The following is a 25298-nucleotide window of genomic DNA, read 5'->3' as shown; positions in this document are numbered from 1 at the left end:
GCATTCCAGGAAGGGTTTGACAATCAGACGAGAATTCTTCCCGCTCGCTCTCCCCACCCAGCTGGGTTCTAAACTGAAGAGCTGCACGTGGATTTTGTGCTGCTGAGAGGCGCCAGCTGCAGAGCAAAGGCCTCGAACCACAGAGCAGATCCAGCCAGGGCAGCACCGGGGCCCCCACATCACCCACCTGCTGTGCCTCCCCCTGCTCAGGAAGGATCCGGCCTCTACAGCTGAGGAGAGGGCAGTATCCATGGCCGTTTAGTCCTTGGCGTCTCTTCTGAAGCTGCCAGTGAGGAGGCCCAATTAATCTAGCCACCTTTAATGGCCAAACACCCGGGAACTGGGCTCAGCCCCATCAACTCGTTGCATGTAGGCTGTTGAGCATCTGGCAGATGGTAACCACAGTGGTCACTGACTGGGGGATTTCTTCCCAGTGCGGGGGCAGCTTGGCTTCTGAGCTGGGAGTCCGGATACCTGGGTTCTCTTCCTAGCACTTCCACAGGCTCATTGCATGACCTTGGGCAGGTCTCCGTGCCTCAGTTTCCCCCAAAGGTAGATCAAGCCCCTTTCTTTGTAAAGCGCTTTGACATCTCTGCATGCGGGTATGATTTCATCAGTGTCGTTGCTTCATTGTCACCGGGCCTTCCTGGGGAGATGGCATCTTGTCTTGCCCTGGCGTTTGGAGATGAGAGGAGGCAGAGCAGGGCGGGGGGAGGAGATAAATGTCTGTGAAATGGGAAGGCAACAGATTTAAAAGGAAACACTTTTGTACACAATGCAAAATTAGCCTGTAGAACTCACTGCCACAAGATAGCGAGGCCAAAAGCTTAGTAGGATTAAACAAAGGAGGAGATATTTATAAAGACAATGAGCGCATCCTCGGTTACCACAGAGAGGCTAACAGAAGTGTGTCTAAGGGCTGTAAACCCTCATGCTTCAGGGCCTGAGGCCTCCACTAACTGCTGGGGATCAGGAAGGAACTTCCCCAGTGGTCATGTTATTCCATAGTTGTCCTCTAGGGGGATTCTTGCACCGTCCCCTGCAGCATCTGGCACTGGCTCTAGCTGGAGACAGGATCCAGCCCCTGGTTTGATCTGGCCATACCTGAGTTGTTCCAGGAGATGCAGCCTCTGATCTCCATTGCTCTAGGAGCGAATGGATTATGCAAGACGTCTGTGAGCTTTCATTCTTCATATTGCTCTTCCCTCCTCAAATAAGGCAGCCCTGGGGCTCAGGGGGCGGGGGGAGGGTTGTGTTTGTTTTAAGGACACAAACTCTCTCTTGATGCTCATGTGCTGGGACAGACCCATTCGAGCAGGCAAAATATACATACACAAGCCTACGTGCGCGGCCTCTGCTCGGGCTCACGCACAGACCACAGTGAGTTCACTGTGGATGTGCAGCCAAATGCCCCTCACAATCCCAACCCCCTGCAGACACCCATTCACCTCCCCCACGATGCACACTGTGGTGTGGGGCACCCCTTGCAGTCCTCGAGCACAGGGCGTGGTGGCGGAGCCATGTAAGGATAGGCTGCTGGCTTGGCAGTGATTGTGGGTGGTTGGGTTTGTGCGATGGGTTGGGCTGGTGGGGGTTTTTTTGTTTAATTCCCTCCTTGTGCTTATCTCTGCCTGGCAGGGGGATGCGTTTGCTGACAATTCTCCTCCAGTGCAGGCGGCCGCTGTTCTCCCGACTCCGGAGCCCTGGCCTTTAGATCAGTCTCCAGGGCTGGTGCTTCAGAGCTAGACCTGGGCACAGCCCGGTTGGCTGGATCTCTGCAGCGCAGGGGAGTGACTCCTGAGGCTCAGAGATAAGGATCTATACAAGCTGGTCCCAGGGGATCGGAGCACTTCAGATTTCAGCTGGGCAACAAATTTTACTGCCGTCGCAGGCGCTTGGGTGCACCTCCCTCCTTGAGTTCATAATACGCATTATTCTTCCAGGGTTTTCGATGTTGCTCTTACACTCACTGCCCAGGGCCCCGTTGTGCGAGGCGCCACCTGGGTGGTGGTGTGCTGGTGATGGGGTGTGATATTCAACAGGCACGCTGGAATCAGGCTGCACAAGCACTCGGCTCAGCCTGAGTCCGTCCAGGCGCCGGGAAATAGGTGGCGTCTTGCGGTGAAGGCACTCGGGGTCTCTGGGCTCAGTTCCCAGCTCCACCACAAATTCCCTGTGTGACTTCGGGCGAGTCAGGGCCTCAGTCCCCGCTCTGTGAAGATGCTGCTATTTCCCTACCCCAGAGCAATGGGTTAGTGTTAGCAGGGTAACGACCTGAATGTTTGCAATAGAGCCTTAGTAATAGATAATTAGCCCCACTGGATACCAAGAGGATCTGTGTGGACAGAGGGTAAAATTGTCTGGTTCTCAATGGCCAGATTTATCACAGGCCAGTGCTTCTCCACTTCTGCCATGCCAGGGCCTCCCTTTCCCTCCTGGAATCCCCTGCCAGCTCGCTGGGATCTAGCCTGGACCCCCTCCCGTTTAGTAATAAGGGCAAGGCCACGTGGTTTCCATCCCTGACACCTGCCCCTCATCTGCTGGGGCTCCTGACCCCCAGGCTGAGACCCCCTCCCTGCTCTAGGGACAAATTGGAGGCTTTTATGGCAGGTTTCCAGCAGAAAGGAGACTGCGGCCGCCGAACCCAACGCCAGGCCACGTTTCTTTGCAGATTGACTTTAAATAAACAGCTCCGGCTGTTGAAAACCGTTGGCACTAATCAGCTCCGTTCAGCGCGTGGCAGGGTGATGGGATAATGGGAGCTCGCATTCCTCATCTGATTCATTTGCATTCTAATTTGCTCTTCAATATGTTTTTTGATTGGGGGGGGGGGAAAAAAGCTTGTCGGTGAGACCCAGGCGAAGCTTTGTGGCGGCTGATAATCGGGCAGCACAGCATGGAGCATGCTCAGTATGGGCCCTGCAGCCGCACCGGCTAACCCAGGGTCCGAGCATTGCTTTAGGCGGAGAATTTCTGATCAGCTGGTCAATCAGCAGCAGAGTGGACAAAGCACTTGTCAATGTCCGACGAGGACCACTCCTGCCCGGGCAAGGAGAGACGAGCGGGTGTGTCCGGTATTTGGTTAGCCCCATCGCTGCAGTATCTCGCAGCCGTTCCTGGATCTCTGCTCATCACGTTCCTGCGATGGAGGGACGCGTTGTCCCCCTTTCACAGATGGGGGAATGAGGAATAGGGTAGATTAGTGACTTGCCCAAAGAGCTCATCCCACGTAGCCTGCCCCTCCAGCCCAGCCTTCCTACCCTGGACTCAACGGACAGTTAGACCCATTCTAGCTGCAAGGCTGTGGCCTAGTCTCAGCCACTGTGGGATACTGTTCTGGCCATCAGCCAAGCCCCTGGAGAAGACGGTTTGGCAGGAGCTGTGTGTGAACAGTTTCCCACCCCAGGTCCCTCGTGCACACAGCCCAGGGGCTAAGGGAGGGCAGTCTCAGCCACTGGTGGCCTAGTCTCAGCCACTGTGGGATACAGTTCTGGGCATCAGCCAAGCCCCTGGAGAAGACGGTTTGGCAGGAGCTGTGTGTGAACAGTTTCCCACCCCAGGTCCCTCGTGCACACAGCCCAGGGGCTAAGGGAGGGCAGAGCCCTGGGCCTGACGGGGGCTAACCCCAGGGTGCCGGGCAGTGCTGAGGACGAGCACTCTGGGGTGCCATAGTTCGTCTGGACGTTGTCCTCTGGAAGAGGCGGCTGTGGCTAGCCGAGGTGAAGCCGAGAACGTGCTTGTTAAGATGCTGCCGCCCTTCCCCGGAGTAGCACCTTGTTCTGGGAACAGGCCCAGTTCACCATTGCGGGGCACCTCGGGTAGCCATTTGCACAGTGGGAGGAGGATCCGATAGTGCTTGTGTAAGCGGTGGCACGAGGGGCAGGGCCCGTTGACTTCAGCGGCCCTGCCCAGCATGAGCGAGTCCGGCTCCCAATCTGCGGGGTCCTGCGCGCAGGGCGGGCTGAGGCAGACGCTCGGTAACCGGCTGTGGCTGACTCCCAGCAGCGGGACGAGCGTTACTATGGATATCTCTCCTGCCGGGCTTGTTGCCTGAGCTGCCGTCCCAGAACGCTTGTTAATGGCGGTAATAAAAATACTTCCTCCTTTCCAGGAATCGCAGCGGGCGGAGAGGGGCTGGGTAGCAAAACAATCTACTCCTCGAGGGGGGGGCACCAGGAGGGGCAGACAGCTCTCCGGGCAAGGCTCCAGATACAAGGGGAAAGAGTGCAAGGTGGGTTTAGAGGAGGGCATTGCAGAAAGATGCTGTTCTGTGCAGGGGGCAGCTGCAGCGTGTTTCTGGGGCTGCATTTTGGGGAGGGCAGGTTCAGAAGGGGGGGTGGGGGTGCCTGACAGTAACTTCTGCCTCCTGCCCAGTGATTGGCAGATCCAAGCTGTTTAGCTGTGGAGGGAAGGCCGAGGTATTCCTTTGCCCCGATGCCCACGCAGATTGCTAATGAAAGGAGACGTTACCACATCTCCCGCAGCCAATCTCCTGCCAGCTGGAGTGTCTGAATCGACTGCCCTTTCCGGCAGCGTCTCTGCCCCTTGCCTCAGTGCCAGTTCCTAATGGGCGCCATCTTGCCAGCAGTGCTTTGACTGGCGTTCCCCAGGATCATCAGCTCGTCTGGGTGGGATCCAGCCTGTGCCACCGTTGATTAATGGTCGCCAACAATCCTGCCACTGATGCTGCCCGAGGTAGATCGGAGAAAACCTGGGTCACTTGCATGGAGGGGCCCCCTGTCCCTGCCCTGCCCTTGTCTAGACTAGCGGGCAGAGGTTGGCTGGTAGGAGAGCAGGGCCCCTAGCAGCTGGCTCTGGCCCGGAGGGCAGCTGCCTCCTCTGGTAGCAGTGAGTGGGGCTAGCAGGTGCCATTGGCCGGCACTCCAGCCCTGAGCGTGAAGGAGCCCGGGCAGGGCAGGACAGATCCCCTAGTGCCTGTGGGCGAGGGGGGGCTCACTCACTTTCCTAGGGCAGCGCGGTGAGCCAAGTCCCTGGGTCGTTCCCCACGGGCTGGCACTGCCCTGGTGGAAGCATCTTTCCACAGGAGGCCGTGACACACTCGAGCCCCGGACCATTCCAAGAACCGCGGGGTGCCCCTTGCACGCTCGCAGCACCCCTGGCACCCACACGCCCACATGTATCGCAAGCAGCACCCGCGGAGGCCAAATCCTGACCGGGTCTGACTTGCTTTCCCCAGCTCTAAACTGCCGTCCTGTTTGATGCCAACCCGGACGGTGTAACAGTACAAGCGGCAGTTCCTCCCATTTCGCCATCTTCCCACAATGCACGGCTCCTGGGAGCCCTGGGACAGGTACCCCGTGGATTGCAACTGAAGTGGCTTCATATGGCTCCAGCATGGACATACGGTGAAACCTCAGCAAGGCAAAGCGTGTCACAGCCGAGCTGGGATGGGCTGACTGGGCTGACCTGCTCTGGGGCCCACCAGCCAGAAAAACCAGCCAGGCCATCTCAGCCCTCCCCACAGCTGGCTCTGCCCTTTGGCTTGAACCACCAGGCAGCTGGCTTAGCTGCGCCGGTTTCCGAGTGCAGGGCTGCTCGAGCCGGTTCTGCCAAGCTCGTTCCATCGGGAGCGGCTCTGTTCCGTCGGGCAGACCCAGCACCAAGGGAGAGGGACTGGGTGAGCCCTCTGGCACAGACGCGGTTAATTGCGGCCCATCAAAACGCTCCAAGTCAGGGATCTGCCCCTCTCCCATCGCTCCCTCACTCCGACCAAGTTCCCTCCTCTCACGTTTAACCAGACGGGCCGCGACGGCGCAAAAGGATCCTGGCACAGGACGGTCGGCACAGGCGCCTCCATGACCCTGCAGCAGCAGAGTTGCGCCGACAAAGAGAAAGCGCTTCCCGGGCTTTGGAGGATTCGGTGGTGCAGGTGGCAGGAGAGGAGAGGGAGCTGGGAGGGAACCGGCTGCAGGCAGCACGGCGTGGAAGGGGTTATCTCCAGAGCAGGGAACTCCAGCCGCTGGCACTGCATCTCCACAGCTGCAGTGGTTCTGAGGGATACGGGTGCATTGCTTTCTCTTTCTTGCTTCCCTAATGGCTGGGCAGGGAGGAATCTTGTAGCGCCGAGGGGTTTCGATCTCTCCCAATGCACTCTCTCCTCCGTGCCGCATCCTTCCCCTTTGCCGTCTGTTCGCTCCCTTGGACAATTTTTCATGTTCTGCTCGCGGACGCTGCTTTCATGGCCCGCATGAGCCTCGCTGCCTCATGAAGATTTATGAAGCTGCAGTAATAAACTGTGTTGGAAAGATCCTCTCGCTGATCATCCCCACTGAGCGGCCCCTGATGACATCCCACCAGGGACCCTCTGCGCCGTCCCTCCCCGGCACATCTCGCGGGGCGCAGGCGCTATGGGGCTAGGTGGCTTTTTGGTGGGATCCTCCGTCGTGTCCTTTTGAGAGGGCGGGGAGATGTAAAAGGAGAGCGATCGCTGGGGCTGTGCGCACGGTTCCCGAGGACTCAGTGTCTCTCTGAGGCTTGCAAGGAGCAGGGCTGGCGCTGCTGCCTGGCGTTCAGGCAGAGGGGGCCATGGCTGTGTCCCTAGCACGTGCCCCATAGGACCCTGGGGCATGGCTCCCCTGCGACGGCTGGGGAGACACCTTGGTCAGCAGGTAAGGGCGATGGATGGATGAATCAGAGGAGAGTTCGGGAGCTTCCTTAACCCACCATCTGCTGGGAAGCAGGGCCAGGACTCTCCCTGGGATTGCTATTGTCGTCGTGGGGATTCTGCTGCTTGCCAAGGAGCCTCTTTCCACCCTGCCAAGGGAGGGAGTGCGTGTGTGGGGTGGGGGTCTCCCTGCCCACCCCCAGGAAGGTGGGGGTTGTGACCTGGAAGCCATCTGTCCTTCACAGCAGCACCACCCCGAAGCCAGCTCGGTGCTCATCCTGGGTTAGCCAGCGGGTAAGTGAGCGCTGCCGGGACGGGGGGGGACCTGCTTGTTCCTGGGCATGTCCCGGGAGAGAGAGCTGGAGGAGGAACCCCCCGAATGCACACAACAGCACCACGGGGGCGCTGTGAGTCGGGGCGGGGGCATCAGGCCTGCCTGACGGGGGGAGCTGGGGGCTTCTGGAGGAGCCTTGAAGCAGAGAGGGCTGAATGCTGGTGGGAGCCCCGAGGGCGGGTCTCTAGAGGAGGGGTGCCAGCCCCCGAGAGGATCGTGTGGTGGGTAACTCCGTCCTGTCTCCCTTCCCTGCCCCACTCCGGGAGGCTGGTTCAGGGCCCATTGGCCGTCGCGCAGCAGGGCCGTTCTGGTGCTGTCAGCCAGGCAGCTCCACTGCGCAGACTGGCCCCAGCTGGGCTGGGGAGCAGGACGGCCGTTGGGAGCCTGTGTCGGGGAAGGGAGCCATGGATGGAGCTGGGAGTTGGAGGTCCCCCCGCCCCCTGGTTTCGTGGCCAGGCGTGGCAGTGCCGAGCCAGAGGCTGAGCCATCTCTTGTGGCGTTTGTTATGTTTCTCCTCCTTTCTCGTCAGGAAAGGGTCGGCAGAGCCCTGGGGGCGGGCCCCGAGGGCCGGGTGATGCTGCCCAGATCAGCAGAGATCAGCCCTCACTCCACGGGTGCTGGGACCTGGGCGGGGGACGGCTTCCCCCACTGAGGGCTGATCAAGCCAGATGTGAGCTGCGAGGTCACCACACAGGGCACCTGGCTGTGCCCTGTGTCTCCGGAGGGTTTCTCACGCTCACGGCCAGCCCTGAGCATCCTCCCCCAGGCCCGACGATTGCTCCCGGCTTTGGGGGCAGCAAAGGGTTAACGGCAGTCAGGACTCACTAACCGAGCCTGTGAAGCTACCGCCCGGGTGACCTGCAGCCAGGGCTGGGCTGGAAACGGGGACCCACTGAAAGGCTGCGTCCCAGCAGATGCCAGCGCTGATGATGTTCCCGGCCCTGAGGCTGCAAGGCTCCATGCCTGGGCTGCCACCCGCCTCGTCTCTGCTGCACCTGTAACGAGGGCCCCTTCCGGGCCTGGCTCCATTCTCCTGTTTTCTTTGGGGGGAGGAACGAAAATATCCCCCCGGTCCCGTGCCCCCAAGAACCTCCCTACCCTGGGAAGCCCGAGCTTCTCCTCTCCCCCTTGTCATCATGCACGATTTATCATGGCTGGTAGGGAAGCCCGGAGGAACACTGAGCGGGGCCCCATTGCGCTAGGCTCTGTACAGACATGTTGCAAAGGCAGCTCCCCCACCCCAGCTTGTGGCCGCCGCGGCAGGCTGGTGCTGCACGGGACGCCTGGACTCCAGGCCCGTTGCAACCCAGCCCATGCACTGGAGCCCTGGGCTGTCTGCGCCAAGGAGAAACATTCTCTCCTTAAACTTTTTTGCTTAATTATTCTCAGGGTGGCGGGATGCGCTGCCTCGAGTTGGTCATGCAGCCAGCAAGACCCGGCCTGGGCAGGGCACCATCGCCCAAAGGGCTTGGCAGGCAGTTGAAAGGTATTGGCTGCTTGGTGGGAGAGGATGGGTCCAGTGGCTGAGCAGCAGAGGTGGTTTCAGAAGCTGGAGGTACCATTTCCCTCCATTCAAGCTTATATAACCATCAACTGGGCCGACTTTGTGGCGCACTCATTAGCTGCAGCACCCCCCTTCCCTGCTATGTTCCCACTTATTCCCACCTCCAGGACCTAACCTGGGGTCAGTTTCAGGAAGCCCTGACAAACTAATGTGCTGGGGTCAATCGCTTTCCCCGCTCTCTGACATGCAGCCACCTCTAGGGTGGAGCATGGCAGCTGTTTGGAACATCTCACAAGCGTAGGATGCAGGAGCTTGAAAGGAAGAAAAGAGAAATTCTGCTGGGCAGGGAGGATTTAGGTCAGTGGAATGTAATTACCCCGGTTTCACTTTGGCCAGGAAACACGGATAACACCCTTGTTCTTATGGGATCGTGAAAGACCACATGTGGGTTAGTTCCTTTCTCACAGCCAGGCCCCAGGGGTCTCCCATCCACATACAAACTCAGCCTGACCTCCTTTAGTCTGGGGGAGCTGCAAGGCTCCCCACACAAAGTGGTACAGCCACAGGCCTCTGCAAGCAGCTTTGGCCATGGGGAAAAAGATGGGGAGGGGTGGGAATAATATGGGGGGCTTGGCCTGGAGATGGCACCCAGGATCCGATGCCTGCGGGGGTACTGCCCCCTCCACTTGCTCATCATCCTCTGTCTTTGGAGACGAGGGGAGCTGGGATCCGGAGGGGGGAGAGGGACCCTCGTTGGGATTACCTGCCGGAACTGTTCGCCCGGGGCTGCTCCTCTAACGGCCGCGCTGGTGGGTGCCAATGTGTGGCTCCTGGGTTAATTGCACCGACAGACCTTTCCCTTCGGTTCCAGCAGCCGGACCCCCAGCGAGAGCCCTTGTGCATGGGGGGTCTGCAGGGAGCTGGGGTGGGGGAAGGCCTGCCGAGCAGAGGGGCCCCCCAGCCCTGCGCAGCATGGCTCTGCCCTGCCTGCGCATCGTGCAGGGCTTTTTAAATAACTCTTTTTAGCAATGGGGAGAGAGCCAGCAAGCTGGCGCTTTCCACCAGCAGAGCGTGTAATTAGGGAGCCGGGAGCTGCATGCTGATGCGCTGGCGATCGGTGGGCGGGAGCTTGGCACGGTGCCATTCCCTAGGGCTGCTGCTGAACTGCCAAGCAGGGAGAGGCGTCCCGGACTGCAGCACGAGCTCGCCCTATCGCCGGCCAAAGGAGGCAAGCGCAGGGCAGGCTGCAGCTCCATTGCAATCCCATTGCCTCCCGTCCATTGCAATCCTACCTCCTCCCCCAGCCCCCACAACCGCCCAAGGAAGGGGAGAGGGTTTCCTGGCAGAAACAGCAGTGTTGCCTCCGGAGCAGCTTGGCTGCTATTGCACGATCGTGGGCTCTCTCGCACGCTGCGGGTGCGCTCTCGCACGCTCCTGCTTCAGCCACACAAGCGGGCCTCGGTAAGGAGGCTGCATGCTGGAGTGGCTGGAGAGGAAGGCTAGGACACCTGGCTTCTCGTCCCAATGACGCTGGTGACTTGCTGTGCAGCCTTGGGCAAGTTGCTGCCCCTCTCTGTGCCTCAGTTTCCCTATCTGTGAGACAGAAGGAGAACCTCCCCCTGCCATGGGGCGGTGCGGGGACGAATTAGGTCGAGTTTAGAAAGGACTTTGTAGTGGAAGTGCCTGCTGGGACTGATAAGTGATTATCCTGTGAGGTTGGCCACCTTTCCGTGGTATCTCCCGAGGAGGCTGTCTGTCGTCAGCCGCTCCCTGCTAGCTGTGCACTCTTCGCAGCGCTGCAGCATCTCCCCACACTGCTGGATCCAGGCTCTGCGTTTCTCTGAGCCGGGCTTTGATTGTTTATTGTAGGGCCTAGTCCAGTGCAGGACCGGGCAGCTCCTCCCTCTCTAACTTCTACAATACAGGTTAATGACAGGGAGCCCGGACTCCTGGGTTCTGCTCCCAGCCCTGCTGCTGATTTGCTCTGTGACCCTAGGGAAATCACCCCGTCTTTCCCTGCCTGTTTCCCCACCTGAGGATGGGCTGAGAATAGATGCCCGCGCCCCAGGGGTGCCGTGAGCTTAGAGGCATTGTCTGCAAAGCCCTTTGAGCTCCCTGGCGCAGGAGAGGGGCCGGTCTGATGAGCTCTAATAGCGCTCCAGGCTGGGCACTGCTGCACAGGACGTGACGTTCGTGTCTAATGAACGGGGAGCAGCAACCAGCTTCGTACCAGGACAGAGACCTCCACTCACTGCATTGCCCCCTGCATCCGCGCGAGACACCCCAAAGGCCGGCTGCTCGTGGAGCAGACAGCACTGGGGACGCCTTGACAGCCCGGCTAGTCCTCCCTGGGCTGCCTCTGGCCCAGCTGGGTATGGCCCCACCAGGGAATGGCCAGGTGACACGTTCACTGTAGGAGCGGGCGGTGGAACAACACTGGGGAGCTCATGAGCTCATCAGTACGGATCCAATGCCCGGCCTGGCGCTAGGGGGCACTGTACATTGTGGGGGAGGGGAGCAGGGGGGGTTAGTCCTTCACTGGAAGCGGTAAAGCAAGGCTTTGACACGAGGTCACGAAAGAGCCCGTGGTTCTCTCGGTCAAGACCGCCCTGTGCTTGAAGATCTGCCACGCCGGAGGAAGCTGGGGCGCTCGGTCTCGTAGCTGGGAGTCGGGGCGCTGACCTGCCCGAATCCCAGCCCGGTAACTCCATTCCCCGCCTGGTTCCACGCAGGAGACGCGGAGATGGAGGCAGATTCTCCCGGAGGCTGGAGTCCCCGCTGGACTCTCCCTCTGGAGCGTGTCATAGGCCAAAGCTTCCCCCGGCTGCCTTGGCTCGGAGGTGCTGTCACCAGCCATTAGATCTGGCACCAGCCTGCCAGGTGACCCCTGGCTTTTCAAGGCCAGGCTAGCTGGGCAGCCGGGCTGGCTTTTCCGAATCTCTCTCCTGAGCAGCCAGGTGTCGGGCCCAGCCCCAGAGAGCTCCAGAAAAGGCCGTTCCCCTGACCATTTTCCAGTGGCCCAGTTGAGCGAGCTGCAAGGAGGCCAGAGTGAAAGCCTGTCAGAGGGACCCTGCTGCAGCCCAGACTCGCTGCCTGGATGTGTCCTCTGGGGTTAGGCAAGGCAGGCTGGGTGGGTGGGATCGAGCAGGGGAGGGCGGCATGTGGGACATGGGTGGGTTGCAGTGGGGGGGCGGAGAGCACAGCATCTTGCAGTGAGCAGTGTCCTGGGGAGAGAGGGGTCAGGGGCCAGGAGGGGCTGCTGTGGAGGGGTGGGCAGCTCAGCAGGCGGGGGGGGGGGGAAGAGGTGCTGAGGGAAGGAAAAGAAAGGAGATGTCGGAGTCACCTTAGCAGGATGGAGTGTGGGGGGGATTTAACAGGCATTCTGGATTTGCTGAGGGGAGACAGACCCTAAGCTGCCCTCCCCTTTCAAGCCCCAGGCGATCTCCGCACGCAGGGAGTTCCAGTCATTAATTACCACTCGCGTTGTGTAGTAGGCTCGGCACAACTTCACTGGAAATTAAAATCACGATGTGCAGCCAATGAATTACCCATGGCTGCAAACCGGCAACCCCCCCCCCCACTACTTCCTGTGTGATTGCCGGTCCCCCACCCCCATGTTATCCTTCTCCTTTGCAAAAAGGGACTAACGCACTCTGCAAATGATCATTGACTGATGGGGCGATTGACACAGAAATGACGCGTGGTCTGGGGGTCCCAAACACTGGGCCAGGAAAGCTGAATTCAGTTGCCTGCTATCTGTCTGGGGGACTTGGGCCAGTCACTTTGCGTCCTGTGCCTCGGTTTCCCCATTTATGAAAACAGAGTTAATTTATCCTTCCCTCCCTTACTGGGGTGTCATGAAGTGCTTTGATGTTTGGAGCTCTCTGGGTAGAAATGGCTATAGAAATATCAATCTATCAGCCAAAGATGAAGGAGGGCTGGGCTGATGGTTAAGGCATTAGCTGGAGACTCAGGGTTCAATTCCCTGCGTGACTTAAGGCAAGTCACTTAACAGCTGTGTGCCTCAGTTTGCCATCCCTAAAATAGATATATCAGCACTGCCCTTCCTCACAGGATAAATACACTATGGGTTGTGAGAGGCTCACCTACTGCAGGAATGGGGGCCATATAAATACCCACGACCAATGTTCTTATTGCAATGCAAACACTGCCCCCTAGTGGTGAGAATCACTGCTTGCCTATGTATTTAGGCACTATACTGTTAACAGCTGGTGGAGATTCTCCTTCCAAGAGCCTCAGCACAAGAGCCAAGAGCCTTAAGCACAAGACTATCCTTCCTCTCTTGTCTGTGATTTTATCGTGGGCTACAGTCACCTTGTTTTTAGGTGTTTTTTAACCTCAAGGCACCTGTAACAATCCATCGCTATCCACCTCGGGCACTCAAGGCACCGTGGGGCTGGGGCTCTGTCTGTGAGAGCTAAGCTGCCCACTGGAGCTGTGTTCTGAGGGTCTCGTGTTTGTGGGGGCTGAGCGCTCCAGGGGATTTCGGAGGGGAATGCTGTCCCAGCTCAGCCTGCAGAGGTGTAGGGGCAGGTCCCCGCTGTGCATGGAGAGGCGCCCTGCAGTTTAGATGCTTCCGAGACAGGGGCAGTTTGCTCTGGGTTGAGAGGGCTTTCCTGATCTGAATGCTGAGAATCTGCCGCTGGTGTGGCGGGGGGGAGGGGACTCCCAGTGGTGACAGGTTCTGGCACTAACTCTCTAGAGCCCTGTCAGCACCAGGCGAGCCGGGGAGATGTGGGATCTGCTAGAGACAAAGACCCAGCAGCAGGCAAGGTGAATCCTGAGGACGAGCCTACAGAGAGATCTGGGGCACGAGGGACCTCGGGAAGGGAGCTGGCTGAGGAAGGCGTCTCCCTGGGCCTAGGTGTGCAGGAAGCGTGCGCCTGGCTGGGGAAGTGCGAAGAGGCGCCTGTCGCCGGGTGGGGAGTGCGTTGCTTTCACCAGCTGGACCTTAGCCTCAGAGCGGTGCCAGTGGCCCGAAAGAGTCCCCCTCCCTCCCCCATGCACTGCCCTGCATTTCATTTTCTTTTTGGTCTGTCCGTTTGTCTGTGTCCTTCTGTGTGTCTCTGCTCCGCAGCAGCGCTCGGGCCCTCGTCCGTCATGGGTCTCTGACTGGTTTTGGTTTCAAGTCGATCGTCAGCCTTTCATTCTGAACGTTGTGGTCTCTGGTTCCCCTGCCCTGTCCCCCTCTATCCACGTCTGTCGCTGTCCCGGGACGGCAGCCCTGCAGCCTTCAGCCTCCCCTCTCCTCTGCTGCAATCTGTCCCAGGACAAAACCCTGATTGCAGCCCCCGACCCTCTTTCCTCCCTCCCCAGGCCAGAATCCCCCTATGACCCTGCCCCCTTCTCCAGAGCCTGAAACCCACCCACCCTCTGTTTGCACCTCAGACACCAAGTCCTCCTTTGGGGGCCGAACCAGTGGCAGGGAGGGGAGCGTAGGCGGGAAAGGGGCAATGCCTTGGGGGTGCGGGGGCTGTTGCTGGCATCTGGTCACTGAGGACAAGCCCGGGACTTTTCATGCGGCTTCTATCTGAGAGGCGATTTAAAGAGACACTGTCAGATGCTTTAACCACAGGTTTAGAACTCACCTCCTTTGCTGGCTTAAAACACATCCCCCTTGGAAGCTGAGATAATCTCCTTCCCGAGTCACTTGTCCCCCCCACCTTTACCCCCTCCTCCCACCTTGGGTACTGGGCTCTTTGGAGAACCTGCCCCTTATTTAGCTGCCTCAATGGGAGCCCAGCTCGTTTGGAAATCGGGGGCGAGCCCTAATTCCCCAGCCTGGGCAGAGATGAAGGAGGGAGTTGAACTCCCCACCTGCTGGGCGTCTCACTGGGGCCCCTCTGTATTTTATTGATGCCATTTTCTGCCTGGCAGCGGAGCAGCGAATGAATCCAACCCATTCTGAGAGATTGACAAAGCGGCCAATGCCTCCTCGTCAGGTGTGACCCCCTCCCCATCTCGACCACTGGAGAGCCCCCCTTTAAATCTGACCCATCTGAGCATCCAATGAGTGGAGTGCTCTGTCTCCTGGCCACCAAACCGAGGTGGTACCATAAACCGGGGTGCATTGCATGGCCAAGAACCCAGGGTGGAGCAGCCTGTGCTTAGTATTCGCCCTTAGTGCCCCTCCGCCTCTATTCAGCTGCTGTGGGGGGGTCGCTCTGCCTTTAGCCAGGGCCAGCTAGAAGTGCTGAGCAAGGTGGGACCCGGGCTTCAGGCATCGGCCTTTCACCTCTGGAGAATGGGGCTGCCACGTGAAGGAAGTCTGGTGGTTGCCAGCCAGGGCCTGCCTTGCCCATGCCCTGCCCCTTGGGTAGCAATGAACATGGCCACACAGTCTACACTGCAGCTGGGAGGCTGCTTCCCAGCCTGGGTAGAGACCCACGCTAGCTCATGCGGTAATGGAGAGCCAGGCCCCTAGTCCCCATCCCCTGGGCATTGTACAGCCGCCAGACGTCCAGCCCAAACTCTGCTCAGGGGCACCCCAGGGCTGAGCTAGCAGGGTCTGGTTGGGATGCCTGGATGGGATCTGGAGCGTGGACCCTGCCCCCGGCCAGCCAGTGCTGTCAGCCCCTCACTTCAGTTCCAGGCTGCCAGCCCCGACCAAGCAGCTCCACGACCGAGCAGTAACTGCTGGAGTTCCTGCCCCGCCCTGGCCCCTCTCGGTGGTCGCCCCAATGACCCGAGGGCTGGCGGAAAGGTCCCTGACCCCAGCTCTGCTCTCTCCCCTTCCCCCACCCCGTGTAGATCCCGAGAGGACTAGCACACACATGATCTCGGAGGACGATGCGGAGTACCCGCGGGAGTACAGGACCCTGGGGAACGGGACCCGGCGCTTCTCCAACGTCGGGCTGGTGCACACCTCGGAACGCCGGCACACGGTGATCGCCGCCCAGAGCCTGGAGGCCCTGACGGGGCTCCAGAAGGCCGAGATGGACCGCAAGCGGGACGCCTTCATGGACCACCTGAAGAACAAGTACCCGCAGCACGCCCTGGCCATCCGAGGCCAGCAGGAGAGGATCCGGGACCAGGTAAGGGGCGCTGTGAGCTCTAGCCCAGGCCTGGCGGGGGGTCTGGCAGTGGAGTCACATCATGCATAAAAGGGCTGGTGGGCTCGCTCGGGGTCTTGCCAGCAGCCGTAGGCTTTCCCCAGGCTCGCCCAGGGCCTCTCTCTAGGGGGGCACGTGGGGGTGGGAATTGGACCTCGGGGGTGGGCTGGGGGACAAGCATTGGGAGCAGATTTACCTGTGTGAGGAGCTGGAGGTGTGTGTGGGGAGGGATTTGATCTCTGGTGGGGGCTAATGGGCATGCAGCGGGGGTGTATTTATCCTCTCTATGAGGAACCAGGGCCATGGAGCCCCCCCACAATGGATCTGTCCTCCAGGGGGAGGGGAGACCCCAGCCCAGTTCTCTCCAACCTTCACTTGGGTTGGGGCTGTGAGTAGGGGCTGGCGAAGGCTGGACGCTAAATTGGCTGAGAGCCAAGCCCCCCTGCTCCCTACCTAGCCCGTGGGGGTCAGCACCAATGCCCATTGCACACCTGGACTCTGCGTGGCCCTAAACACCCTGCTCGGGGCCTCCTCCCTCCAGAGCACTTCTCCCCTCCCTGTGGGTGCAGGGGGAACCTCAAGAACTAGATCACACCGGCCAAACCTTTCACCGCAGCCCCCGCCTCAGCGACGAGCCCCAGGCTGCCCCTTAGGGAGGCGTTTCCGGCCCCCTGTTTTTATTAACCAGCCCAATAGCCCTCCTGCCATGGGTAGCCCCAGCGTGAGGCTGGGAGCCTGGAAGCTGCAGTGATGGTGGGTGTAGATACGTATGTGTGTCTCACAGGCCAGATTGCCAAGGGCTCAGCACCCAGATCTTCCGCCCAGCTCAGTTTCCATTTATGCACCTAAATAAGAGACCGATTCTCCCAAGAGCTCAGCACCCCAGGGGCACCCGATGGGCTGAGCTTTTTGGAAACTCTGGCTGTGACTGGGGGAGAGAACCCGGCCCCAGGCGTTTCTACAGCTTGCTTAGAGATAACAAGGCTGAGACAGGTATTGAAGGTTAGTCCTCGTTTGGACAGGCTGTTACCAGGACCTGGGGCTTGAAGCGTAGAGTGGCAGCCAGACAGGGGCCTGCACGGTAGCTCCACGCATTGTAGAATTGATCATGTTCGTGTCAAACCGCCTCATGCCGTCGGAGGGCTTGGATGCACCGGAACTGAGTGTGGGGGGAAGGCCCGGTCTGTGTCTGGTGCGGGGATTCCCCGCTGAGCTTGAGTGGTTCGGTGCAGGCGCTGAGCATCGCTGCTCTGGACCCAGGCCCTGCCTCTGATACAGCCTGGTCTGTAGTTACCTGGGTGTAATTAGCAACTGGCCCCCAGTGTGGGCCAGCAGGAGGGGAGAGCAGTGCCGCATCTGCCAGGATCTCCGTAGTACAGGCTGCGTTATAGCTCCCCCTTATCCACAGCGCAGGGACAGCATGGGCAAACTCCCCCACGGCCATGCACCGCAGCGGGGAGGCAGTGTGACCCCATGGGTAGCACGCCGGCCTGAGACTCAGAAGACATGGGTTCAGTTCCCAGCTCAGCCACTGCCTCCCCGTGCCTCAGTTTCCCCTGACACTGACCTCCTTTGTAAAGCCGTTGGAGATCATTTGGTGAAAAGAGCTAAACAAGAATAGCAACCCTGACCATCTGCAGGAGATCAGCTGCCCTGATCTGTTCAGTGCTTGGCTTCTATGCTGAGCTTACCGATAATGTGGGGGTGGGTGGGGTTATGGCCTCTAAGGAGTGTGCCACGACCCCTGGAATGAAGCTAGGTGGAGCAAGCTGTATATCCCATCACACATTCCCTGAGCCCTCTGTCCCCGCCTGCCCCAGTCCCAGCTCGGCGTACGGTAGCGAGGGAACGTCTGGTGCTTGCTGCGTTTCAGCTCTGGGCTAGCGACGAAAGAATGGAGGCTCTCCCCTTCCGCAGCCACTCAGTGCTGTCACGGTGGCATACGCAGGCTGGCTGGTTTGTGACCCTCTCACAAACTCTACTGCAGGGCACGGGCCTGGGACTCTCCCTAGCGCCGAGCTCGGGGGATGCCGCAGCAGTTCCAGGCTGCAGAGCTGCCCGCCGGTGGTGCTGCCATAAGTTAGGGCTATTTCGGCCCCTGACTAGTCTAGAAACCCCAGGGCACAAAGCCCCCTTTCCCCCACACTCAGAGCTGTGACTGTGGGTCTGGCTACACTGCAATCAGAGGTGTGGCTGCAGCACGTGTCGCCTGTGAAAACAGCGTGGCACCTCAGCAGCACAGGCTGGCCACTCGAGCACGTACCCAGGGTCCTGGGCGGGGTTGTCCGGCCCATGCGGCTTCGGTTTCGCTGCTTTCGTTACGTCTACATGCTCAGGTTCGTCTACACGTGCTACAGTTGCAGCACAGAATTCCAGCAAAGGCGGCCGCCCATGCTAAGGAATCATCCATCCGTGTCTGGGCCGGGCCGGGCGATGGGAAGGCATGAATCACCTCTCAAGGGCCCGGGTACCCCCTGAGCCCTTTGTGAGCTCCCCACCACATTACCGTCCTTTCCAATGCAGGTGCTTCCTCTGCTTAAGGGGCCTTCAGCAAAGCCATTTGAAAACAGCACCTAGAGCTGTGGCAGAGGTGCGGAGGGTCCTTTGGGACACCGGCGTTCCAGGCACCAAGCTGCCGTCATGTCCCCGGGGGTCCCGGTTCCTCTTGCTTCGGTGGGGCTCACCTGGGGATTGCTGGCAACGCTGCCCTCCCTGCCAACCGGTTCGCTAAAAGGGCCCCGGGGGGGATTTGGCAGCTGCACCTGGTGACTTCGGGTATCTGGTGCGACCCTGCGTGCGTCAGCAGGAGCCTCTGGAATCACAGCTCAGGAAGAGAAGCGGCTTCTGCAGGGGGCCTGAACCCGGCCAAAGCAGGGGAGCGGCTGGGCTCGGTGGATTCATGCTCTGCTCTCTGCTGCGGTGAGTGCAGGCTCTGCCCTGTGCCACCAGCTGCAGTCAGGCCAGGGGGTGTCCTGTAGGCGGGACGGGCAGCTGAAGCCCTAGCAATGGGGTGGGCAGCAGAAGAAGGGGAAGGAGGTGAATGGGGCACAGCTGGAAATCGCAGCATCCCAAAAGGGAGTGGAGGGCGAGGGCATCTGCTGCTTCGGGATTGGCTGAGAGCTCGTGTCCTCCCAGCATGCAGCAGGATAAGCATCAGGGCGTGCTCCCCATCAGCCCCGGGACTGACGCTAGCCAGCAGGCCTTCGGTAGCAGGGCTGGATTGTGTCCTGCCCCTGCACTGCTCCAGCGGGCCCTGGGGCTGGGACGGCGGCTGCGAGCTTGGCAGGATGAATGAGAACCCGAACCCCGCCAGTCTCTCCCCGCACCTCAGCGAGTCTGCTCGGGCGAGGGGGAGTCCTGGCACAGCAGGGGGGCTGCGGGCCAGGACTGAGGGGCATTTGCAGACCAGGGGGTGGGGTGGAGGGAGAGATGCAGGTGGAACCGCAGGTGGTGCCAGGAGTGAGGGGCATCGCCAGAGCTGTCTGGGCTCCAGAACCGGAACAGCAGGCGACGACGCGGGTGAGGTGCATTGGCAGAGCTGCGTGTGCGGAGGGGAAGGGATTCAAACACAGCACCTGTCCGCACTCAGTTACCAGAGCCAGACTGTCAGCGATGCCCTGCTCCATGCAATCATTCATTCCAAAATGAAAAGACAGTCCCGACCCTCCGCCCCCCAAGAGCACGGGCCTTTTACCTGCCTTTTTCACCCTATTCCTCCCATTCGTGCTTGAGAACCAACCAGGACTCTCTCTCAGGGCTCTCTCCTAAGGGTTCCACCTGGAACCTACATGCCTCTTGCATGGACTGCAGCATCCATTAGAAAGTGGTGTGGTCTTGTTAGGTCCTGTTGTATCTCAGCATCATAAAATCCCACCCCCGCCTCACCTCTTCCAGGGGCCATGGGACGGCAGCAGGGTGGGGTTCAGAGTGGAGCTGGTGCTTCCCCTGCTCAGTCATCTCTCTTCTAAGCTGAACAGTCCCGGTCTTTTTAATCTTTCCTCATACGGACGCTGTTCCAGGCCCCTAATCATTTTTGTTGCCCTTTTCTGAACCTTTTCCAATTCTAATACATCTTCTGTGAGAGGGGGTGACCAGAACTGCACACTGGACTCAAGAGATGGGTGTTCTGTAGGTTTGTGTAGCGACATCACAATATTTTCTGTCTTAGTATCTATCCCTTTCCTAATGGTTCCTAACATTCTGTTCGCTTCTTTAACTGCCGCTGCGCATTGAGCAGATGTTTTCAGAGAGTATCCGCAATGACTGCAAGATCTTTCTCGACTGGTAACAGCTAATTTAGACCCCATCATTTTGCATGTATAGTTGGGATTCTGTTTCCCAATGTGCATCACTTTGCATTTATCAACACCGAATTCTATCTGCCATTTTGTTACCCAATCACCCCGTTTTGTGAGATCCCTTGGGAACTCTTTGCAGTCAGCTTTCGACTTAACTCTCTTGAGTCACCTTTTCCAGATCATTTAGGAATACGTTGAAGAGCGCTGGTCCCCCTACAGATCCTCAGGAGCCCCGCTATTCGCCTCTCTCCGCTGTGAGACCTGACCATTATCCCCACTCTTGTTTTCTGTCTTTTAACCACTTACCGACCCAGGAGAGGATCTTCCCTTGAATCCATGGCTCCTTACGTTGCTCAAGAGCCTTTGGCGAGGGCCCATGTCAGAGGGTTACTGGAAAAGGGAGATAATGATAGTGGTCCCCTTTGTGAAGCGCTTTGAGCTGATGGAAAGTGTTATCTAACGGCGAGGTATTATGATCATTCTATTCCGAGGCAGCATCTCAGGGAAGGGGAAGTTAAGGTCATAACTCTGTATCAGGAACTTCAAAAGGGGAAAAAATATTTTATAGACACCAGCATTCAAACAAACACACACACCTAAAGATAGAACATTCCACCTTTGGTCTGCCCCCATAGCTCATTCAGCCTTTACTCTGCCCTCATGTCCATGCCGGCCCTGTGCATCTTCCATGTAACATACACATCTGTCTATGACCCGTGTGACAGCTAGGGGACAAATCAAACCCCAGATGCCTTGCCAGGAACCTGGAAAGCTGAGGGTGATCTTTGAAATTCCGGGTCCTTTGCCATTTTGTCTGACAGCTGTATTAGTCACGATGTTTCTTTCTAGTAGTGCCCAGAACCTGAAGCTCAGATCTGTACGCTGTTGTGCTAGGTTCTGTATATCCATGGCAGCCTGCTACAAAGAGTGTACGGTCTACATACACCAGGCAGACGAAGGAAGCGTCGCCATCCCTAGATATGGAGGGGGAGCGGAGGCACAGAGGGATTTAGTGACAGGTTTCACCCACGGGGTCTGTGACAGACAGAACTGGGGATCGGACTCAGATCACTTGCACCCTGGTCTAATATCTTGCCAACACAAGCAGCCTGCCACCAGCCAGCTGTTGTAGGCGCTAATGCAGCCTCTGCTTGGCTAATATTTCACTCTGTTTTCCGACAATAAGTCTCTTTCTTTCCTGCACTTACCTCCCCCGGACCGACATGCTGAGGAATTAATGGCACCCTGGACTTTAAAGAGCCTTTCTTGTGGTTTATGATCTGGCTGCAATGATGCTTTTGGCCTGTGCCAAGTTTCCTGCCCGAAGCAAACACATTGTTCCTTTTAAATTGGATCATCTGTTTTGTCCCAAGCCAGCTAGTTTCAAGGGGGAAACCGCCGGGTCTCCCATGCTCCAGACGGCTGGCAGGCCTGGGCACTAACAGGATGCTGCAGATGCACAGATGGCAGGTTTGGGAGCGGGCAGAGATCTCTGAGCGTGCTCGAGCTGAGTACAGCCCGTCGGCATTGCCCAGGGCTCACTGGGTGGGCCTGCGGGATCTGAACTGAGAAGCCTCAGTCCAGTTCCCAGGGCACAAGTGTGTCTCCATCACATAAACCACCCCCACAGTTGACACTATTGGGTTGCCCTGGTTGGCATCGGCAGCAGCGTTTCTCGGGCACGGCCAGTCCTCTCTCCCCTACGGGGTTGCCCCAGGGTTGGACTGAGGAATGCTTGCCCTGCTGCTGCTCATGCTCTGGGAATCAACCGAAGGACTCCAGTCCCAAGCCCTGTCAATCCAGCCCTGAATTCACAGCTACAACGGCATGGTATGGAAAGGGACCCAGGGCGGTGAGCAGAGGGGAGCTGGAGAAATTCCAGCTGGGATGAAAGCAACCTGGGCATAAAGAAATAGAGCATTATAGGACAGGAGCTTGGGCTCCTGGCTCTCCAGTCAGGAGGTTGATGTGGCAGTGGATTGGGCTGCATCGAGTCCTCCGAGTCTCTGTTTGTCTTAATTCCCTCCAGATTTAATTTACACATATTGGAGGAGAGGGGGGAGGACACCAACTTCTTTCCCTCTGTCGAAGTGGTTTCCTTTCCAGCGTGCCACCCTCCTGCTGGGCCAGGGCCCAGAAATCAGTTTGGATCGGTGGCTATAACTGTTAGGTTGTGAGAACAGATCCGTTTTGACCCTGACCTGGCCCTTGGCCAGCACTCCCACGGTACTTCCAGGAGACCAGTCGGGGTCACTGATTTCATGGGGCTCCATGCAGGACTCACTGGGCAAGGTTCTCTGGCTTGTGTTCTGCAGGAGGCTGATCAGGCTGGCTCCTCCGGGCCTTAAAAAGCTACGGCTGGGTGATGTCTTGGGGGCCTAGTGCAGAGGGTGCAGGACATGGAGACGTGGCTTCTGTTCCTGGCTCAGCCATGGGTAATATAGGTAATAATTGGAGATATACCAATCTCCTAGAGCTGGAAGGGACCTTGAAAGGTCATTGAGTCCAGCCCCCTGCCTTCACTAGCAGGACCAATTTTTGCCCCAGATCCCTAAGTGGCCCCCTCAAGGATTGAACTCACAACCCTGGGTTTAACAGGCCAATGCTCAAACCACTGAGCTATCCCTCCCCCTGCTGGGTGACCTGGGGTGTGTCATGTCCCGGCTCTGTGCCTCAGTTTCCCCATTGGTCACATGAGGATAACGAGGCTGACTTTGTTTGTAAAGTGCTTTGAGGTCTGCTGGTGACAAGCGCTAGATAAGAGCTAGAGATTTGTTTGTGTTTGATCATTTAAAACACCATCTCCCGGTGCCCCTCTCCACCCTCCCCTTGTTTGTTACAACCACCTGTCGTGTACCACGCTGAATGGGATGGTCAGGCCTCTGGGGGAGGGGCCACGGCTTCCCATGTCTTTATACAGCCGCTTGGGCCCTACCGTAATAATCTCTCTCACCACAGAACTGGTGCAGCATGGGGTCCCCCAACAGCACCCTGCACCTGGAGCGACGCCACCCTGAGGGGGGAAAGGGCAGTGCAGTCTCCATGGCTTCTCCACGGAGACGCCTAATAATTAAACCATGATTTGAGGACTTCAGTAGCTCAGACATAGGTTAGGGGTTTGTTACAGGAGTGGGTGGGTGAGATTCTGTGGCCTGTGTTGTGCAGGTCAGACTAGATGATCATAATGGTCCCTTCTGACCTTAAAGTCTATGATTCTATGAATTTAACAACCATTGGGATTATCTTTATGGCCTTCCCCAGGGGACTGAACCGAAGAGCTACCCTCCTCATTTCACACAGGACCCAAACAGTCCCTGTTGACCCAGGCCAGATTCAAGCCGCTGACCCAGGGCCTGTCCTCCTCTGCTTCTGAACAGTGGGGAATCCGTGCTGTGGATGAGCTGGTGTGGAGATCTGGCTTCATGAAGGAGTGTGGCATGGCCAACTCTGAGCATGCAAAACTCATGGGGAGGGATAGCTCAGTGGTTTGAGCATTGGCCTGCTAAACCCAGGATTGTGAGTTCAATCCTGGAGGGGGCCATTTAGGGAACTGGGGTAAAATCTGTCTGGGGATTGGTTGTGCTTTGAGCAGGGGGTTGGACTAGATGATCTCCTGAGGTCCCTTCCAACTTTAACAGTCTATGATCATTAGTCAGGCTCCTTGAAATCATGAGATTAGCTTAAAAGTCCCCCCAGGATACACTTTGGTTTCTTCTTATTTGCCCTCTGAGGCATGAGTCTTTGGGCATCATGAATTCAAGCTTTTCTCTACAATCACAAGGGCTAGAAACTTCCTGTTAAAAAAAAAACAAGCTGAGAGTCTCCTGCAATCACATGACTCCAGGAGCTGGGGCTTTAAACCCCAACTTGTGACAAAATCATGAGGCTGGGCGCATGAGTGCCAGTGGGACTTCTGCCCCTTGTCCCCCATGCAGAGTGAGAGTAGCTGATATGCTTTTGTCTGTGCTCCCCAGACTTGAAAATCTGGGGTTGGGGCAGTGCATAATCTGTGACGAGCCCTTGCCTCTAAAACTGATTTCTGTAGTTTGGTCCGTAGCTGCTTGCTTGGACCAGCAAGACTCAGTGCTTCTCCCATCTTCTCCCCTAGGGGGCACCAGTGGTTCTGGGTTGCAGCTTCCCTCTGAGTCGGCTGCTCCATGAATGGTCTGGTGTTAAGGCAGGAGAAGATTTCTGGGCATGCTCGTAAAAGCCAGTGCGTCAAAATCAGAGTAAGGGACCAGCTGGAGAAGTTAGGATTAAGCCTCTTCTACATGGTGTGTTTACAGACTGTGACTGCTGTTCACCTGTGTTATCACACGGCTTCTTCCGACCTGTGGGGACAGAAACCACCGTATGCAGGAACCAGTGCTGAGCCCCGGCACCTCTGGGCTTGCTGCATCCGTTATGAATGTTAAAAAATGGCTTGAGCTCCAGCACCTCTTTCATTACATATTAAGCACTGGCAGAAACTATTGGCCAGATCCACAGCTTGGTGTATCGCAGTGTAGCTCTGCTGAAGCCAAGGGCGCTCCATTGATTTGCCCCAGCTGAGGAGTTGGCTGTGTTCTTAGCCACTTTTAGAATATGCTTTCTCTGCCTACGTGAACAAGGAGAAAATCCAGATTGTTTCCCCAGTGTGTTCTCTGGGGCATCGCTGGGGCCAAACAGACCCCTGATGAAAGCAGTCTTTCTGTCCACAGAGGCCTAGCAAAGCCAAGCCTCTTCCTTATTATCTCCAGCCTGCTCGGTGCAAGCAGTGTTAATTATTGATCGCTGTTTTATCATCGTCAGTCCACTGTTCAGGCTGCACTCATTAGACATTGTACAGTGAGAGTCATGCATCGTCTTTGAATCCATTCCGTTCTGCACTGGAGATACAGGCCTCCCCTTTCTAGTCAGAGGGAGCGATTTCTTGGTAAATAACTTGAAATGTTTCGGTTATTAACACAATAATAAAACCACCAGCATTTGTAGAAAGCCCCACCTGCTTGGACTCAGGCACTGAATGATTTCTGAGGATTGTTATAATCGGGTGGAAAGATCTTCTGGACACTAATGGTCTGTTTTTTTAAAAAAAACAAGACTATGTAAATCCATCACAGAGGGGGAAACTTATCCTCGTGGGAAGAGCCCGCAAAATGTGCACTGTAGCCATAAAGCCCAGGTTTTAAGTGAGATTTAGGTAATACTTGAGGTCTTCAAACCACGATTTGAGGACTTCAGTAACTCAGACATAGGTTAGGGGTTTGTTACAGGAGTGGGTGGGTGAGATTCTGTGGCCTGCGTTGTGCAGGAGGTCAGACTAGATGATCATAATGGTCCCTTCTGACCTTAAAGTCTATGAGTCTATAATACAAAGACCTTCTGCTGGTGCACTGCCCAGGGGTGAAGCACAGCCAGAGGCAGTAAAATAAATACAACCCATCGTTTTGGGGAGGGGAGCAGAGTGCTCCCCCTTGGGGTG

At 57.6% G+C, this 25298-nt stretch overlaps 1 protein-coding gene across 12 annotated transcripts in view; it reads left to right on the top strand.

Moving 5' to 3' along the window:
• Positions 1-25298, top strand: part of SRCIN1 (SRC kinase signaling inhibitor 1) — a 168849-nt gene that overhangs the window by 59500 nt on the left and 84051 nt on the right. For all 12 annotated transcript variants that reach the window (XM_039516601.1, XM_039516615.1, XM_039516614.1 and 9 more), the window contains one exon: positions 15235-15518. In XM_039516601.1, the coding sequence (XP_039372535.1) occupies positions 15235-15518 (284 nt within the window). The remainder of the gene's footprint in view (positions 1-15234; positions 15519-25298) is intronic.

Source organism: Mauremys reevesii, linkage group 27 (assembly GCF_016161935.1).
Source record: "Mauremys reevesii isolate NIE-2019 linkage group 27, ASM1616193v1, whole genome shotgun sequence".
In the NCBI taxonomy this organism is placed as follows: domain Eukaryota; kingdom Metazoa; phylum Chordata; order Testudines; family Geoemydidae; genus Mauremys; species Mauremys reevesii.
The sequence above is the reverse complement of the archived record's forward strand: the minus strand, read 5'-3'. Positions and strand labels throughout refer to the sequence as shown.